The sequence below is a fragment of the Artemia franciscana genome, chromosome 18 (assembly GCF_032884065.1).
Source record: "Artemia franciscana chromosome 18, ASM3288406v1, whole genome shotgun sequence".
Lineage (NCBI taxonomy): Eukaryota > Metazoa > Arthropoda > Branchiopoda > Anostraca > Artemiidae > Artemia > Artemia franciscana.
The window spans coordinates 6,758,062-6,777,532 of NC_088880.1; the positions used below are offsets into that span (position 1 = coordinate 6,758,062).

At 35.6% G+C, this 19,471-nt stretch overlaps 1 protein-coding gene across 1 annotated transcript in view; it reads left to right on the plus strand.

Moving 5' to 3' along the window:
- Positions 1–6,400: 6,400 nt before the first annotated feature.
- Positions 6,401–19,471, plus strand: part of LOC136038548 (protein krueppel-like) — a 77,173-nt gene continuing 64,102 nt past the window's right edge. Inside the window, exon 1 of the mRNA XM_065721710.1 lies at positions 6,401–6,482. Within this exon, the coding sequence (XP_065577782.1) occupies positions 6,476–6,482 (7 nt within the window). The 5' untranslated portion in view covers positions 6,401–6,475. The remainder of the gene's footprint in view (positions 6,483–19,471) is intronic.

Genomic DNA, 19,471 nt, shown 5'->3' on the forward strand with positions numbered 1-19,471 from the left:
TTATGTCAATCCCTGACTATGCATCAAAGTTAAAAAAAAAAAAAAAAAAAAAAAAAAAAAAAAAAAAAAAAAAAAAAAAAAAACACTAGCCATTTAGAAAAAAAGCTTTGAAATGTAAAATTATATCAAAATACTTTTGTAAGGGCTTGAATAAGTCCTGATAGATCTTGGCTATTTTCTGAGCAACATCCCAGGGTACACACAATCTCATTCCCCGTGAACTTAGAAAGATTCCAGCATAACAAGTTCTAGAGATGATCAAGCTTGCGATCGAGATGTACTCCAAGCCAAATAATAATTTTCACCTAATATTTCGGTTTTTAGAATACCCCTAGTTTTCTTCCGATGTAGATTTATTAACCAGGGCATAAAACACCCTTAGTTCTCTCCGGAGGAGGAGTTATTATCCAGGACTTAGAACGCCCTTAGTTTTCTCCAGAAGAGGAGTTATTAGCCAGGGCTTAGAACACCCTTAATTTTCTCCAGAGGAGTTGTTATTAGCCAGGACTTGGAAAATTCTTTGTTTTCTACAGAGAAGAAATTTTAGCCAGGGCATAGAACACCCTTAGTTTTATCCAGAGGAGGACTCATTAGAAAGGGAGTAGAGTACCCCTGGTTTTCTCCAAAGAAGGAGCTATTAGGCAGGCCTTAGAATACCCTTAATTTTCTCCAGAGGAGGGGCTATTAGCCAGGGTATAGAGCACTCTTAATTTTCTCCAGAGGAGGATTATTAGCCAGGACGTAGAACACCCTTAGTTTTCTCTGGAGGAGGAGTTGTTAGCCATGGCTTACAACGCCCTTAGTTTTCTCCAGAAGAGGAGTTAATAGCCAGGACTTAGAACAACCTTAGTTATCGCCAGAGAAGAAGTTATTAGCCAGAGTTTAGAACACTCTTAGTTTTATCCAGAAGAGGAGTTATTAGCCAGGACGTAGATTATAGTCAGTTTTCTCCAGAGGAGGAGTTATTAGCCAGGGCTTAGAACACCATTAGTTTTCTCCAGAGGAAGAGTTAGTAACCAGGGCATTGAACCCACTTAGTTTTCTCTAAAGGAGGAGTTATTAGACAGGGATTAGAACACCCTTAGTTTTCTCCAGAGGAGGAGTTATGAACCAGGGTTTAGAATACTTTTAGCTCTCTCTAAAGGAGGAGTTATTAGCCAGGGCTATCCATAGACCTACCAGCTCTGCAGAATTTCTTTAGAGGCTCTGTGAGAAAGAGTAAGTCTAAAAATGAACTATAATGACAACATATTCAGTTCGGTAGAAGCGACAGGGTATATACTAGGAAGAGGTTCCTTGTAGCATTATCTATCTTAGGGGTTCCAAAAGGATAAGAGATAGGGAAACATTGCGCCATAGTTGAAATGTTATGTTTCTGTATTTAAGTGTCTAAGCTGTGTTTTCCTTAAAACTTTACGAAGAAACTGAGCTTAAATGTGTCTAAAAATAAAATTAAGACTGTCTTAAATTCCATCTTCACAGTACCAATGCCAAACTGGCTCTCATTTTGTTCAAAACTTCTTAAGTTTTTAAATCATAGACAAGTGGCACAGCTAGATGCAAAGCTAGGAAATTAATCAATCTTCTTTTCAAAAAGCAGCTTTGAAAGAAACTTTTAGTTTTACAAATTAGTTTACTAAACAAATTAGAGTCCATTAAGGTGTTTTTCAAACTCCTGCCACCCATCCATACCTACTTCTAAGGTTCTAAAGGTTCAGCGAAGACAGGTATATGAAAACCTGTCTTCAACTTATAATTTTTTTTATGTTTGGCTTAGAGCATGGACGGATATAGAGCATAATTTTTTAGTGTGTGCAATGTGACGAGGGTGGCAATAATTGACCGAATTGGCTATTTCTTTTTAAACAGAGTGAAAAACAAACAAAGAGTTAAGATGGGATAAAAATCTTGTGGGAGGGGAAGGGTCCTCCTGCCCCCTGGATCCGCCACTGGCTCAGAGACTCATTTTGTTTAACTGCGCGTGCTGTTTAAGCAGGGTTGTAGGCTGAACTTGGACTTCTACTCGAATTAAATCTTACAAGTAAAGAAGAGGTAGGTATATAATCTTAAAACACATTTATTCACCCAAATTTGGGTTGAAGGCCCGTTTCTGAGGACTTCGTTGGCCTAATACAAAATTCTTGCCAGTTTAAAGCCAAATGTCCTTGAGCGGGGACATTAAGATATGGGAGCTTGGAAACCGATTCACGAGTCCTACTCTAGACTGTAGATCCATTTTAAAAATTGTATTTACCATTCTGAACTCCCAAAAAGCCATTATCCTGGAATATTTACTAAAACTCGCATAAATCACGCCCGTATTTTATGATTTAATAAGGGCCTGGAAAATTGTAAATTCAGGATTTTGGCTTTAATCAGCTCGTTTAAACTTATTAATTCATGCCTTTTTTTAGGGCCAATTGTTTGAATCGATGAAATATTTCTTTCTACATGTAAAGATGAATTTTCCAGTAAATTATTTTAACTGATAGAAAGAACAAAAGGTAAGTCCTTATAGTCATACTTGCACCTTGTATTCTTTAAATCAATTATAATTATGCTGAAAATTGTTTGCAAAATTCAGCTTACCTATCAACAAAAAAGGTTATATAAATATTTGACTAAAGTCAAAATATTTAGCATGAAAGGGAGGGTATGTGGATAATCAGGACTGTTTTGAGGAATTTATTTAGGGAGGGCAATTTAAATTTATAAAAGGATCTGACTTATGATATATATATATATATATATATATATATATATATATATATATATATATATATATATATATATATATATATATATATATATATATATATATATATATATATATGATAAAACTACTAAAAGTTCGGAAAATTTGAAAAATTTTGATTGATTATGTGTTGGAAAGTGATACATATGAGAAATGATTCAACATTTGCAAAGACATCAATACTAATACGAGTTCAACATAATGTATCCAATAAAATACTTTAGGGCTGATCTGAATTATATATCACAAAAAATTAACCCCAGAATTTGAGAAATTGCGTGAGAACACATACTTTTGATCATATGTTTTGACCCGAAACACAAGAAAAATGTTGTCATACCTGGACCCACCCGCATCTGAAACAGTCCCCCTTGAAATGAATTCGGAGTACGAGCTTGGTATGGATGTTATTCATACGGTATTTAAATAGTATAGCTACTACTCGTACTTTCAACCACTCCTCGTAGCGCTTTTGATATGAGGGTGAAACAGCTTTACACCCACCTCCTCCCACCAATATATTCAGAACTTCACTCTATATTGCCCCATGTAGTTCCAAATCCCTTTGGATCCATTCTTATGGCAGCTTTCGACCTAATCCAGGAACAACCAGCCTTTTCCCTGACCCAAGATGGATGCCCATATATTTAGGAATTATTGATCGTTTTACCTCCTAATAAGTGCGCAAAGGTTTTCTTCACTATGGGAGGAATTTGTTTCTTTATGAGCGGGAGGAAGGAGTAACTCCTAGTGAGTGCGCAAAGGTTTTTTCCCTATGGATAGAGTTTGTTTCTTTATGAGCGGGAGGAAAGAGTAACTTCTAGTGAGTGCAAAGAAGTTTTTCTCCCTGGGAGGAGTTTGTTTCTTTATGAGTGGGAGGAAGGAGATATTAATATTTTTTAAATGCGGTAGATCCGAACTGTGTGTGTGTTTGTGTGTAAGAAAGCTCCCAAATTATCCTTGACTTTTCTTTGAACTAATTTTAAGGGTCAATCATACCTGATAGAGAGGGAATCTCCCTGTCATCTATGGAGTAGCTTCTAGGGACCCTCTTTACCACAATGTGATTTTTACGATTGTTTTTACGTTTTACTAAATTTTTAATATTTTTAAATTTTAAATTTTTTAAATTTTTATATATTTTAAATTTTTAATAAATTTTTAATTTTAATTTTTAATAATCGTCTGTTTTAGCACTCTTGACTAAGTTACACCGAACCCCAAGTTTGAGATGTGTTCTGTTTCTTTCTGTAAAAACTACTGTCCCCTCCCCCCGCCTCAATCTCTATAATTTTTATTGTTAGCAATATTATAGTTAGCAATGTGTTTCAACCATTACCAAGTTGATGCTTACGTTGCCTAAGTTTGGCGCAGCATAAAATATAACCCTTTTGCCCTGTGAATGAAGCAGTAGATGCTATATTTTATTCCACATTATAAAATATTCCTATTAGTGATGACAGAATTTCTCAGACTAGAGAACTCCAATTTCACCCCTATACCATTTCTACCCTATTTCATCCAAAGCGCAAGCCGTTACTATTTAGTCAAACAATTGGACGAAAATTTTTCCGACATTTCCACAATACCTTTCCTCTTTCTTTTTATTCAAAAGCCCGTACGAACCAATGATGTTTCGCCGCTCCATCTGACCTTTCGACCCCCAAATTGTTACCCCGTACATCTGTCCGCTATGGAATAATCATTCCTAAAAATATTAAGCGATAAAAAAGTAACACTGGGGCGGAGCTAGGTTTCCCCCGGCCAACCCGTGCTTTTTTCCAATTCATGATGTATTTTAATAGCAAAAAACGAAATGAATCTTAAACACAATACCTACTCGCGTGCTGATTTGCAATATTCAGGGGTTTTGTGGGGGTAAAAAAATAAGTCCGACTGTCACAAAAGAAGAAAGGTTTTGTTGGAAACCAGGGGCTGGTTTGTATTACAATAGGGCACATGCTGTGATTTATTTTCGATAGAGCGAGTTTTTTGCTAAGTAAACGACAAATCTGGGGAAAAACTGGTAATTTCCGTTTCTATGTTTGAAGCACTCTTGAAAAATAACTTGACAAGGGGTTGACACAATGGATAATGTATCTGGCAAACTTTTAAAGCGCCACAGTTAGAAAATCGAAATATTCTTGGATTTGGCTATTTTAGAACCGAAAATTTTTTTTTTTCTGGACACTAAATGGATGAAGGGATAGCCATGGTCTTCTTTACAATAGTGGGTCATTATTAATGGGGTTAATGGGAATGCAGTTACGGTACAATCTATTTAAGTGGAGGGGGTAATTTCAGCTGGAACAAGTTTGTCGAAATAAAATGAAACATGCTGGCACATACACGGAATTTTTTTTGGTGGGGGGGGGATTAAAAAGGGAAGAATATTTTGGGGGGAGGAGCAATAACAAACAAATACAAATTTGATTTGATAGTTTGGATAAGAAATGCCCAGAAGTTCAAGGAAGTTTAGGATATGGGAGAGGGTGGGACCCAATCCCTCGGCTCTGTGAGCCGAGAATATATAATTTGTAATATAAAATAAAAACTATATAATATAAAATAAAAATGTAAAATATAATAAAAAACCCTAAAGCCGGACAATTTTATTGATAAATTGACTCTGTGATGTACATCACGAAGTCGTTTATAGCCGTTTCATCACTCGGGTATATCCATTTATTTCAAACCAATAGTTCCTTCAACTAACAAAGCTCAAGAGGTTCAGTTCAGACAAATAGACATGATTTTTTTTTTTGGGTGCGATAATACAAGACAAATTTTATTGATAAATTGATAACTGGGAACAAGATGTGCCCCGAAATTTTGGAAAATCTAGAATTTGGGCGGGGCCAATCCCTGGGGCCTCACCCCTCTGTACGTCCCTCGTTCACGTAACTGAGTTCATTCTGCATTTCATAAGATCGTGGATTTCCATATGGCCAGTATCTAATAGTATAGTTTTGGCAGTTCCTAATTTTTTGATTTACAGTTAAAAAAAACAACCTCAAAACCATTTTGACCTCATCCGAGTTAATTGTGTCTGCACGGATTCCTCCCGGGCCTACAAGATAGGTAGCTATATGTAAGCAGTGGCACCTATTCACAAAAAGCGGGAAGGCGAGGATTTTTCGATTTTCAAGGAAGATAAAAATGTATTTTCAAAACTCAAAAATGCAAGGGAGGGGGAGGCAAGGAAGTTTTTTATTTCTAAGGAAGATAAGAAAAAGATACTTTTCAAAATATGGGATTGGGGTTGATTTTTTAATGGAACAACCTAAAAATGTACTTTTAAATCCAGGGGCTGTACCTCCCTCATTAATTTGCAAAACCACATTTAGGTTGATATTTCAAGTTATCACCTTAAGAAATTTAAGTCCGTTAGCTGATAAAAAGATGTTCTAAAACAAAAACTTTAATATAGGTTTGTTAGAAATAACATGATTATGAATCTCCAATCTCATGTTTTGTTAGTCTACGTCATCATTTTCATCATAGAACCTGAATCATTTCCATTTTAATTTTTTTGTTGCATATAGGGCATTATCAACCAATTACACGAGACTAAGTAATTATTTTATCTTATCAGCAAGAAAAAGGCTTGCACCAGCTACTAACATTAGTTAATAATATTGTCAGTCTTAATAGAAAATTCAACCTTTTGGAACGAGTTGTTGAACTTAATATTATTAATACTTTTAAGGCAACATCGAAATGTCACGTAAGTCTTTATTTTAGTTTTTTAACAAGATTGATAGTGCCATCTAATCAAAATAGTATGTTAGCATTGGGTAGCGTAATTATTTCTATCTGGGTAAGCCCATCCAGTAGACAAGAGTACTCCAGGCACGACACTGCTTCATAAAACAAGAAAGGGTGAAATATTTTATTTCCATAGAGAAAGATATTGCTGTCACTATTGGGTTCACAGTAGTATTTCAAAAACGATGTGTGGCAGTGATTGCATAATTAAGGTTCGTAGCCTAACTTGCAAAGGTCAAAAAGTTCGTTAAATTTGGTTTCCTGAATTTTTTGTTTTGGTCTTAGAGATGTTTAGAAGTTTCTATTTATCTAATAATGCGCATTGTGCTTTTTCTCGTAGAAATTGTAAGAAAATTAAGTTTTCAGTATCAAAACTACTTTAATCCCAAATAAACTTCAATTATATAGAAGCCGATAATCGTAAATCATAGTGACCTGCCATGACAAAGAATTAAAGAATATTTTTTTTTCAACTTTTTAAGAAAAGTTTTCCTTTTCTTTGCTTTTTTTATTGTTTGTATAGAAGCCCCAAACACAGTTGTCAGTTTTTGCAAGGGAAGGGGGGGTAAAGATTATGGCTCGCATTAGAGTGTGGGAAGTTTAATTGCCATGAGATGGTGCTGTGATGACTTCTTATTTACTTAATAAGGCCAATCAGCTGCATGCTCAGAGTGGGGGCCTTTGTGCCCTTCCCGCATTTTCATGATTGGTCATATAATTGTTCAGATTTTCCCAATGCTTGGTGGTTTTTTTTTATGTGTGACCCTCTCCTGCAATTTACAGTCCCTCGAAATAGAGACATGTGTACGTGCCTGAAACTGATAGCTACCAATTTTGTGACGTAGGGAAAGGGCCATCCTAAACTAGTTTTAAAAACATGGGTCAACTATATAAAAGGTCTTTTTGTCCTGAAATCAAATAAAATTGTCTTCAAATATTTTTGCCTTACGAAACAGAAATTATAAATTTATCTGTAGTATTTAATTTTCCGAGGGGGGACCATGGGGAGTTTTAACTCTCTCTAGGGGAAGGGAGTGATTATGAGCTCTCTATCTAGTTACAGATGATCAGAAGACAAGTCTGTTTTGTCACATGTTTGGCCATTCATTATTTTCATTTTTGCTTAGAATGTCAGAGCAGGCAAGCATAAAGGAAGTCCCCCCACAAAAAAATAGTATCAAGGGCTTAATGATATTACATGTATTTATCGTAGAATTCGCGCATTTATGGGGAATTTGGAAAACTCTCTCCTCCCCCCTCACGAAATATGATCTCTCCTCCTGACAGAATTTGTGCTCACCTACTTTTATCATTAAGTCCCCAAAAATTCCAAATATTTCATTTGACTACCCAGCTTATTAGCAATTAACCATTTTTAAACCTTTTAAAATTTTACTTAAAATATTTTAAGTAAAATTTAATTCTTATGTAATATTTTTCCCATAGTTTCCAAAACTTATTTGCAGAGTGACAGTTCAGATAACTAAGAAATTAATTAATTTGGCAGACTATGCAAATTTTCCTAATCTAGTTTAATTTCCAAGAACTGTATTTTCAATAAATACGTAGCATTGTCACAGAAAAATTTGCTTTAATTTTGAAGTTGTAGACGTCTGTCTGCCTCAGCAAAAAATCAAAATCTTACGCAAATAGTTTACTCACAAAGGAGCAGGGGTGCCAATAGACAAGGTAGTAACTTCCCATCTAGTTTTTATTGCACCCTTTCTAGATTTTGAAAAAGTTTTTTTTTGTACCTTCATGTAACTAAAATAAGAAAAATACCATCCCCTCCCTTATATTTTTATGAATTGATACCCCTGTGCACGAAAACTCTTCTTATAGTTATCAACAGTTATTTGTAGAGCGACAATGAATATGAATTTGAAATTAACTCATTTTGGTAGCACTAGTCACATTTTCGTAATCTAGATTTTAATAATTTATTATTATCTTTTTATCTTCTCAGTATATTCAATAAGCACTTTATTTAATGACAAAAACAATTATTTTCTTCATGTTGTTTTGTCTGGAGTACTAGACATTGTGTGCTGTTTGGCAACCCTGTGCCAAAACCTAGTGTCTGTATTTACATTTTTTTGAGATCATCACAAATGCCGATTTTTTTTTTCATTTTTGGAGCAGGTGATATAGACGAAGATACAGAATTTCGTTTGTAGATTTTCTGAAGTCAAATTTTTTCCGTATTTACCTCTCCATTACTTGCCGGAAGTATATACTAAGCAATGACACCAATTCAAGAAAATACAGACTGTAGGTGGGTGGGGGGGCAAGGATTTATTGTGGATTCTTAAAATGAAGATATAAAACAGTATTTTACAAATATTGAGAAGGGGCCATTTTAGTATTTTCGATTCCCTTAGTGTAAATAAAAAAAAGGCATTTTCAAAATCCAGAAAGGGCTTTCTTGTCCCCCACCCCATTTGGTACCCCTTAGACTAGGTTTTGTAATTCTAGGGTGTCCATAATAGATTTTTGTTGCAGAATATAGACGAAATCGGTTTTTACCGCTGTATGATATTACATCGTAAATAGAAAGTATAGCAAATGAAAAAATCCTGAGCTACCGTTGGTCTTACCGTTTCAATATAAAGAGGGGGGGATCTATTGGTAGCTAAAAATACTCGGATTTGGTAGAGGACCGCCAAATTTCTAACACCGAGTAAGTTCTGATGCACTAATTCTTAAGGCGTTAAGTTACAAAGCATTAACTTTACCGGAAAGCGAAAACTAGAAAACTCGTGTCATGTTTTATTTTTACTATTGCTAAAAATCAGTTCTTTCTGCAAATTAAATAAAAAAACAAGTTTTTTAACTGAAAGTAAGGAGCAACATTAAAACTTGAGACGAACCGAAATTACTCCGAGTATGAAAGGGGCTATTCCCTCCTCAACGCCTCGCTCTTTACGCTAAAGCTTGACTCTTTCTCTCAATTCTACTTTATAAAACAGTGATTCTATTACTTTTAGGGGCAACTTTTCCTCAGGCTTGTAACTTTTGATATGTAAGACTAAATTTGATGAAACTTATATATTTAAAATCACCATAAGAATATGATTCTTTTGTATCTATTAGTATCAAAATTCCGTTTTTTAGAGTTTCGTTTACTATTGAGCCGGGTCGCTCTGTTTGATGCATCCAATGTATATTAAAAACAGGAGTTTTGTGCCAAATTATGATTCTGAAAATCAAAATGAGATTTTAAAAATGAGAAAGTAAATGAGAAAGAGAGAAAAAAGAGATTTTAAAAATGAGAAAATGTAAACAAACTTGTAAAAATGAGAAAGAGAAATAAAATGTATTTGGATAAAACGTCTCGAGATTCTGACAACAGGAGAGCAGACTGAACACATTAACACAACGTATTGAGTTTGAGAATGTAGGCTAAGAAACCCCATTCTCAAAGAAATGTCAGGTTACGCCCTTGAATTATTACAGCTACACTGAAGCTGTAACCCCCAACTGAAAAAAATCACAAATATAAATTTTGATCTTTCTTTTTAATTTCTTTTAGATAAGTTTTGCTTTTTGGGTTTTTAATTTCATTTTTTTATGTAAACAATATGTTTAAAAAGTTATTATCTATTGCAAAACCAAGCATAATGAACTTCCAGTGTAGTTGTGAGGAGTGGGGTTACTCTGCAACTGCAATACGACCAGGGAGGCAAAAAGAATTTTTAAAGTGGAGTGGCATTTTAGAGTGGGGTGATTCAACTAATAAAATAAACGAACTATGTGCGAACAAAAAATAACAAGCCAAAAAAAATATGAAAGAATTATAAAATTGTAAAATCATTAAATGTATTAAATCGTGATATATTGAAATTTCGAAAAAGTAGCCTCCAACACTTCCGAATAACGTTTTAAAACTTAAATTATTTTGAATTTAAGTTTATATATGTTCGTCATATGTAAATTCAAACTCAAAAGCAGAGATATTCAGGCCTGCCCCCCCCCCAGAATTTCTTAGCTACATACAATTTTTTTGTAATACAAGTATAATTGGCTTATTTACCGTTTTTGATTTTGTTTACTTTCAAATGTTATATACGCAAGGACTCCTTAGGTATATACCTCTACCAGCAAAATTGTCCATTATTCGTGCCTCCCCCCATTTCATCCCCAAAATAAATTTCTCTGTATTTGGCTAGTACGTGACAATCCAAACAAAATATAGCTGATGAATTTTGTCATCTATCCATTAAAAAAATAGCATCAGTATAGGATTTTCGTATAGGCATTTCCAATCTTATAAGTTTCAAGGAGAGTAAAACAAGGGAATTCCCCTCCCCCATCCCCTCAATAGGGTGTATTCATGGCAAAAAACAGCAACTTACTGTGATGTTCCTTTTGCTCGTTTCAAAGTTTTGAAGTTTTTACGGCAATATCACTTTTCGTCAATATTGCCCCGTTAGTAGAGATGCCTCAATCTGGTTAACGGCAGCGCTATCCCGTCATTCCATGATAGCCAGAAGGTGTTTGTTACGTCATAGGGTATGTTTTCTAAGAGATGAAGGTGCATATCACGTAATTGGGAAGTTTTTCTAAGATATACAGCTGATTGTTTGTTTCAAAAACCTACAAGGGTTAGGGCTTCCTTACTCCAGGATTACCGTAGTGTTTAAGTAATAAAGAGTCTTTCAAAATCTTTAAGGCCCGCTAGTAGGGGAACTTCAAGACACCAGACCCCTTACGAGCAATTCCACCAGCACCCTAGTAAGTAATTCCAATGGTTCCCTAAAATCCAATTCCATTTGGGGGCCCCTAGTATCCAATTTCACCAGCGTTGCCAAATATGGCAAATTTAAGCCATATTAAGTGACATTTCTGAGAAGTTTTAATGGAAATGCCACGTTTTCTTTTAGTCAAGACTAGGCATATTTCACGCCACCTTGACAATATGTGGCTGACCAACCCCCTACGAGATAATTTAAAATCAAATTAAGAGTTACTTCTGAGAGGTTTTAAAGGAAATGCTACGTTTCTTTTGAGCCAAGACTATGCATATTCATGCCAACGTGACAATTTCTGGTTGGCCCACCCTAGCCAGCAATTCAAGAGGAGGAGGGTTAATATTAGAGATAAATTTAAACTATATTGAGCTATTTCTGAGAGGTCTTAATGAAAATGTCTCATTTCATTCACTGGACGTTAGATTTCGGTACCCCAACGCTGAAAAATTCTTTTAACACCTGTCACCTTAACTTTAAGATGTAGAACACGTTAGTCCAAGCAATTCACGTGACCATGTCACACTTTAGATGTCAAATGGCACCCTCCACCACCCCTCAACGTGATGCCCTCCACGGCAATTCACCACCATGTTAATACATGGCTGGCTTTTTGCATCCCTATGATACATATTATCGTTCATAAGACACTTTCTAAATATTTTCTTGTTGAAAATCGTGCCTTAAATCCATTGGTTCATGTTTTCGCAAGCCAACCCTCCGTGACATATCAGGTCATTTCACAACATCATGCCGCAGTATGACTGACCTTCTGACACCCGATCATCATTCCTAAGACATTTTTTCAAATATTTTTTTTAATAATGCGATATCCAATTCTGCTTCCCCCGCTTTCGACCCTCGGTTACAACGGTTCCACCTCAAATTCTGCTGGCTTCTACCCTGGTTTAAGCGAATCCGAATCTGGCTCTGGTTGTGTCAGTTCAGTTTCTCCCCTTTCGTCCCCAATTCCCCAATTCCAATTCAGCTAATTCCACTCCAAGTTCCATTACTTCCAAGATTTTTTATGCGGCTGCCTCCGTGGTAATCTGTGGCTGGCCATTTACAATAGCTAGTTTATTACACATTTTTGATTAATATCATTTTTACATCGGAAGAAAAAAACACTCACATTGCACTTGGTGTGTGCTGATTTTTTGTTTCTGGAACTTGATGCTTGCTGATTTTTGTTCGTGAAACTTGTTGCAGGTTAATTTTTCTCTTTGTAAAATTTATACATTGATTTTTCACCTCGTGAAACTGATTTTGTTAACGGAAAATGTTGCGTGCTTATTTTTGTTCGTGGAACTTGATGCGTGCTGATTTTTGTTCGTGAAAATTGTTGCATGCTGATTTCTCTCTTCGTGAAACTTGTACATTAATATTTCTCCTCGTGAAACTGATTTTGTCCATGGAACTAATTATGTGCCGATTTTTGTTCATGGAACTTGTCGCGTGCTGATTTTTATTCGTGAAACCTCTTGCTTGTTGATTTTTCTCTTCGTGAAACTTGTATATTGATTTTTCTCTTCCTGGCACTGATTTTGTCCATGAAACTTGTAGCGTGCTGATTTTTGTTTGTGAAACTTTTTAATGTTGATTTTTCTATTCGTGAAACTTGTACATTGATTTCTCTCCTCTAAAAACTGATTTTCTTCATTGATTTTCTTGCATGGTAAGTTTTGTTCGTTGAACTTGTTGAGTACTGATTTTTGTTCGTGAAACTTGTTGCATGTTGGTTTTTCTCTTTGTGAAATTTTTAAATTGTTTTTTCTGCTCGTAACACTGATTTTGTTCACGAAACTTCTTGCGTGCTGTTTTTTTTGTAGAACTTGCTGAGTGCTAATTTTTGTCCGTGAAACTTGTTGCATGTTGATTTTTCTCCTCATGAAACTTGTACATAGATTTTTATCCTCGTAAAACTGATTTTTTAAATGGAAATTGCTGCGTGCTGATTTTTGTTCGTGGAACTTGTTGCGTGCTGATTTTTGTTCGTGGAACTTGTTGCCTGCTGATTTTCGTTCGTAAAAGTTGTTGCATGCTGATTTTTACTCTTCGTGAAACTTGTACATTGATTTTTCTGCTCGGGAAACTGATTTTATTTATGGAACTTGTAGCGTGCTGATAATGTTCAAGAAAGTTGCTGCGTGTTGATTTTTCTCTTCGTGAAACTTGTACAATGACTATTCTCCTCGTGAAACCGATTTTGTTCATGGAACTTGCTGCGTACTGATTTGGGTACGTAGAACTTTTTGCGTGCTGATTTTATTCGTGAAACCTGTTGCATGTTGATTTTTCTCTTCGTGAAATTCGTAGATTGATTTTTCTCCTCGTGATATTTATTTTGTATATGGAACTTGGTGCATGGTGGTTTTGTTCATGAAACTTATTACATGTTGATTTTTGCTGATGAAACTTGTACATTGATTTTTCACCTCGTGAAACTAATTTTATTCAGGGAACTCAGTAACAGGCTGATTTTTGTTTGTGAAAATTGTAGTATATTGATTTTCTCTTCATGAAACTTGGTATATTGATTTTTTCTCCTCGTGAAACTGATTTTGTTCATGGAACTTATGCGTTCTGATTTTTGTTCGTGAAATTGAATTTATTATGATAAACTAGTAGGTTAGGTTAATCTAACGTAACATAAACAGGATAGATTAGGTTAAGTTAACCTAACCTACTAGCATATTATGATGTTAGGGGCTCCCACTGGAATTATTTGCTAGGGTCCCATTGGAATGGGTTTCTAGGCCCCTAGTGGAATTAGAGGCTAGAGTGACCCCACTAGAATCACTCAATAGGGGGTGTGTCTACCAATATTGTCACGTTGGCGTGAAATATGCATAGTCTTGGCTCAAAGAAACGTGACATTTCCATTAAATCTCTCAGAAATGCCTCTGAATATGACTTAAATTTACCTCTAATAACAAGCCCCCTCACCTCTGGAGTTGGTTGATAGGACCCCATATTTATTTAATTCACGTTTGTTTTGCTTACATTTAATCCTGTATCAGGCTTTTCACGTTTTGTTTTTTTCCTTTGTTGAGTTTTAACTGCTCTTTGCGTGATTTTATGGCTCTATTTGCTTATAATTCATGCTATATCAGTTTTTTTCGTTTTTTTGAGTTTTAATTGCTCCATCTGTGATTTAATAATTCCTTTTAAATTTGTTTTTATTAATAAAACTTTTATTTACAATAAAAAGCCTGTGTCTTATTAGATTACTTGTTCCAGGATGAATTTTCAATACGTTATCATTTACATTATGAAGTATCTCATACCAGTTCTATGTAACATCTGCTATATAAATCAACTTGTAAAGATCATATTAGACAATTAATAACATTTTATTAGGCAGGTGTATCTAATGGAGCAAAATCAATAGGATTTGGATACTTGTGCTCTCATGTTGAAACGGTTGGGATCATGTGACCAATTTAATTATTCTAGTATGCGAGAACACAGAATTCTTCGCGTGTGGAATGGTTATTTAGTAAATTCAAAATATAAGAAAGGTTTTCATAGCCCAGCTGTCTAGGGCACAGTTCCATTGGATGGAAATGGCCCTTTCGAATACTAATGTGGACATAAAATCTTTGGAAGATAAAGGCTCCCTGGAAAAAAGAGAAAAAAACATTAAAAGAAAAAAACATCTCTAAGTATTAATGAAAGAGCCCATATGCGCATTTTCATTACGAGCACCCCACTTGTGCACCATCCACAGTCACAAGAGGGGAGTCCCCACGGGGCCTAAAGAAACAAGTCTTGTTAGAATGTGTCATCCTTAACATGAGTAAACATTCCACATTTACATGACATCCAAAGAGATCTTGAAACATCTTTAAAAACGTCTTCTTGGAAAAATTGGTTGCTAGGGCCCCCACTAGAATTTCTCACTAGGGCCCTGATTGAATTGGATGTTATGGGCCCCGGTGGTTAGGTTAGGGGGTACCGGTTTAATTGGATGCTAGGATCCAGTTGGAATTGACTGTTATGGCTCCCGGTGGAATTGGATGCTAGGGCCCCCCATTGGAATTCGTTGCTAGGGCCCTCCAGTGGTAATGATAGGGGACCGATGAAGTTGGATGTTAGATCCCCATTAGAGTTGGATACTTTGGCGCCGGTTGAATTGGATGCTAGAGACAGCCAATGGTTAGGTTAGGGGCCCTTGGTGAAATTGGATGCTAGGGGGCCTCAATGGAGTTGGATTCTAGGGCCCCATTGGAGTTACTTGCTAATGCCTCAATGGAATTGGATGCCAAGGGGCTGGTGGGATTGCTCGTTAGGGTCCAGTGTCTTGAAGGTCCCCCATTAGCAGGCCATGAAAGTTTTTAAAAGACTATCAATTACGTAACAACCACGGTAGTCCTGGATTAAGGAAGCACCGATCGCCTTATTTTTGTGAAAACATAGAAATCAGCTGTATCTCTTAGAAAACATTCCTAATTACGAAACATACACATGCATCTCTTAGAAAACATTCCCTGTGGCGTAACAAACACCTGCTAGCTGTCACAGAATGACAAGATAGGGCTGCATTTAAAAGCAGGGATAGGGCTGCGTGTAAAAGCAGGATTACAGCTGCGTTTAAATAGATTGATGTATCACTACTCACGTTGAACTGTGAAAAGCAGTAGGCAAAACTAAATCGCTGAATTTGGTGATGCTTTTCGCCCATAAAAAATCGCACATTAAGAATCTGTTGGTTTTCAAAAACAACAAAACCTTCTTAAACTGTCTGGCACCCTTGGCTTTTTGTATATTTTTGGCTCATATTTAGAAAGCGCCCACTACTACCAAAACTGCATAACTACATATCGAGGATTTTCTCAATAAAAATTTAATTCCCAGTTTTTCGTATTTTGAGTGACGTGTATGTTAGGTAAGTATCCACTTAACCAGGGAGACAATAAAATTGTATTTTTACTGTCCCTGGTAGTATGATGTACCAATCTTTACTTTGGCAGAGAAGGCCATAAACCTAGATCAATCATACTTGGTTGATGGTGTTTCAATAACAAAAAAAAACGCATCTGTGGTCGCCCTCTATCCTCAATAATTGCCTCTACTGGGGTCTGTTTTTGTTGTACAGCAGCTTGCTTGATTCCTTCAAATTTAGGCTACTTTATTCACTGTGTTCATTTTAGTGGAAATGGTTCCATCACCAAAAAGAATAAGCCGCATGCTAGAAGAAATTGGAAATTGAGGGGGTGGTGATTTCCCAGAATTGTAATCCAAATATGAGGCTAAAAGCATCGCCCAGAATAATTGATTTGTTGATTGAACTTAAGATATTTTTAGTTGATAAAGGGATCCCTCTTTCCTCAAAAATTACAATTTGAAGGATATTTATAGTGATTAACTTCTGGTGGAGATTGGAGGCTCAACTGAAGAGGATAAAAAGGGAATAATGAGGATCGGAAAGGGAGTCACCCAGAAAACAAATTTGACGAAAATTCAATTTAGTTATTCAAATATTGCTGTGCATTGACTTTTTAGCGATTACTCGGATCATTTTAATATTATTTCAGGCGGACAGTAAATGGGATTTTTTTTTTTTCGGGGGACTTAAATTTTTTCGGGGGATTTTTTTTCGGAGAGTAAACGGGGGACTTAAGGTAAAACAAATTTCATTTGTTATTTGAAATATAAGGCATCCAGAAATTTCGGAAAAATTAGGAATTCAGGTGGATCAGACCCCAAAGCCCTCCTTGTGTATGTCACTGATTTCATATGTTTTTTTCGTTTTGACTCTTTTTTCTTTTCTTTTTGTTTGATGCTTTTTTCGTTTCTAAATGATTTCTAGATAATTTTTAAATATTTATAAATGATTAATGTCAGAATTTTCCAAATGTTTGAAAGGGAGCATATCGGTTACTCAAATGATTCTAATATGGGTTCAGGTGATTTTATTTTTGATTTGTTTCTAAATAATTAATGTCTGAAATATCGAAATGCTCGCAAGGGAAATTATGTGCTGTAGATATGATATTTAAGATGATTCTTAGAATTTTTTTCAGTTTGCTAAGATCGGTCTCCGTTTCGTTTGGTTTCCGTTCGGCCTGCAAGTCATTCTAAGGGGATTTTCAGGCAATTTTTGTTTTGTTTTTCTTAGTTTCTAAATAAACAATGTCAGAATTCATAATCATTTTTAAAGGGGACTTATAGGTATTCTAATTGTTCTAAGATGGCTTTCAGGCGATCACTCTAGCCGAGGGGTTTGCGCGCTAGATTTGAAAACAGAGGTTCGAGTCCTTGCATCACTGGTTATGTGGCATGGAACGGGAGTCAGCGAATTGGCTTTATAAGCTCATCTAGAGTTTACCCCGCTCTAAATGGGTACCTAGAGAAATCCGGGGGGGGGGCACGAAGTGTCTGATGGTTTTCCCCCAACCACGCATTGCATTACTGCCCGACGGCAGAGAATCAGGAGATCGGTACCCGCGTTACACAGATCATTGGTCAGAATGTGATTTGTTTTTGTTTTTCTTAGTGCCTAAGTTATTTATACAAATTAATTTTTTTTTATTGTGTCAAGAAGTAGAATTAGTTATTTTTGGAGATGATTACACTAAATTCGACTATACAGTCTGAAATTTTTATCAGCTAAAGTTATGCTTCATTATTTCTTATTTCTTTAGTATAAAATTTGCAAGAGGGGTTTGTAATTCTGGGTTCAACAAATAAATTTTAATTTTATTGGTGCACATGGTTTTTAAGGTGGAATTTTTGAATTTTGTTCCAAACTACCCAAATGCAACGAAAAAACTTAAAAGATGGCGGTGCAGAAAGTCTGAACCCTAGATAAAATCCATTTCTTTTTTATTCTGTAAAAGATCGGACTAGATAATTTGTCATGTTTTCAGTATTATTTCCGAAACACCAAATTTTTGCAGTAAAATAGATTGAATTTTGTATCTCAAAACCAAGAGGTAATCATTTCTTTCTGTCATGATTCTTGGATTCAGAGGGTGGGATTCATTTGACGTCAAAATCAGTTTGCATTTTCTCATCCTCAAAAAGGCACGTTCACCAGCATTTTCTAGGAGACATGCGCGCAAAACTGTCCCAGAAGGTAGGTACGAAAAGGCTTTCTAAAACGCAATTTTACCCAGGGAAGCGTCATGTTTTCTGAATAATTAACAAATTTATTGTGTTTGTAAATTGTTATTTGTTCGGGCAGGTAATTCTGGGCATTGAAATTGTAAGCTATGCACTCAATGAGGATAGAGAATTCGAAGTCAAATTATTTGGAAGTTTAATGGAGAAGTTGTTTTAAGGGGGAAAATCTGTCGGTACTCGTCAGTTATTCTGACTACATTGAAGTTCTTGATCCGAATAAAAACCAGTTTCTCTTTCCGCACTTGGAGATAATTAGCTTAGTCTCAGTGAGATAAACTACTATACAGGTATATTTTAATTAAATATTTAGTATATAGAGTTGGTTAGACTAGGTTAGGTCTTTAATATAATGCGTTCTGGGCGTCCTGTTTTCCATAATTCTCTGTTGTAGTCTCCATTATTTTGTTTCTAAAGCATTATAAAGTATTTAAAAAAATCGCAAACGTTTGACGTTTTTTAATGGTTTATTAAAACGTTAACTGCGTTTTTTGAAGGCCAGTATAAAGTTTTTTCAAAGCACGTTTCATTTTCTCTAGTGTTGTTTTCCAAAGCCTATTATTGATAACGTTAGTGGCTGCATTTCTTTTTACGCCCCGCCAGATTGCATTAGGCCTCCTACAACGTAGTAAAACGTGTATTCTTTAGTTTATGCACTCGAGCTTCTAAAATTGTCTTGTAATCTTATATGATCGCAAAATTCTGGGTCAGAAAATTCCGTTACATTATCCATAAAGCAAATTCTGCCTATCATTAGGCTTAAGGAGATGTAATTACAATTTTGGTTTTAAGACCAAAATCCGCAAATCTTCTCAAGTGAAAGTCCAACCGTCTACTTTTGCATAGTTTGAGGCTTTTGTTGAGTTTTCGCTGGTTTCTTGTTTGCAAAATTTCAGTTACAATTCTGTCCTTCAAATTAAGTCTTGCCGAAAGATATCGTCTTTGTTCCTAAGTGTTGCATGAGCAGTTAAGACCTTGAATTGATATAATGCAAGGACGGATATAAGACGTTTAACGTCTTGATTTATATAGCGTTGTATGGACACAGGAAATGTGAATTTGACTGTTCTCAAGG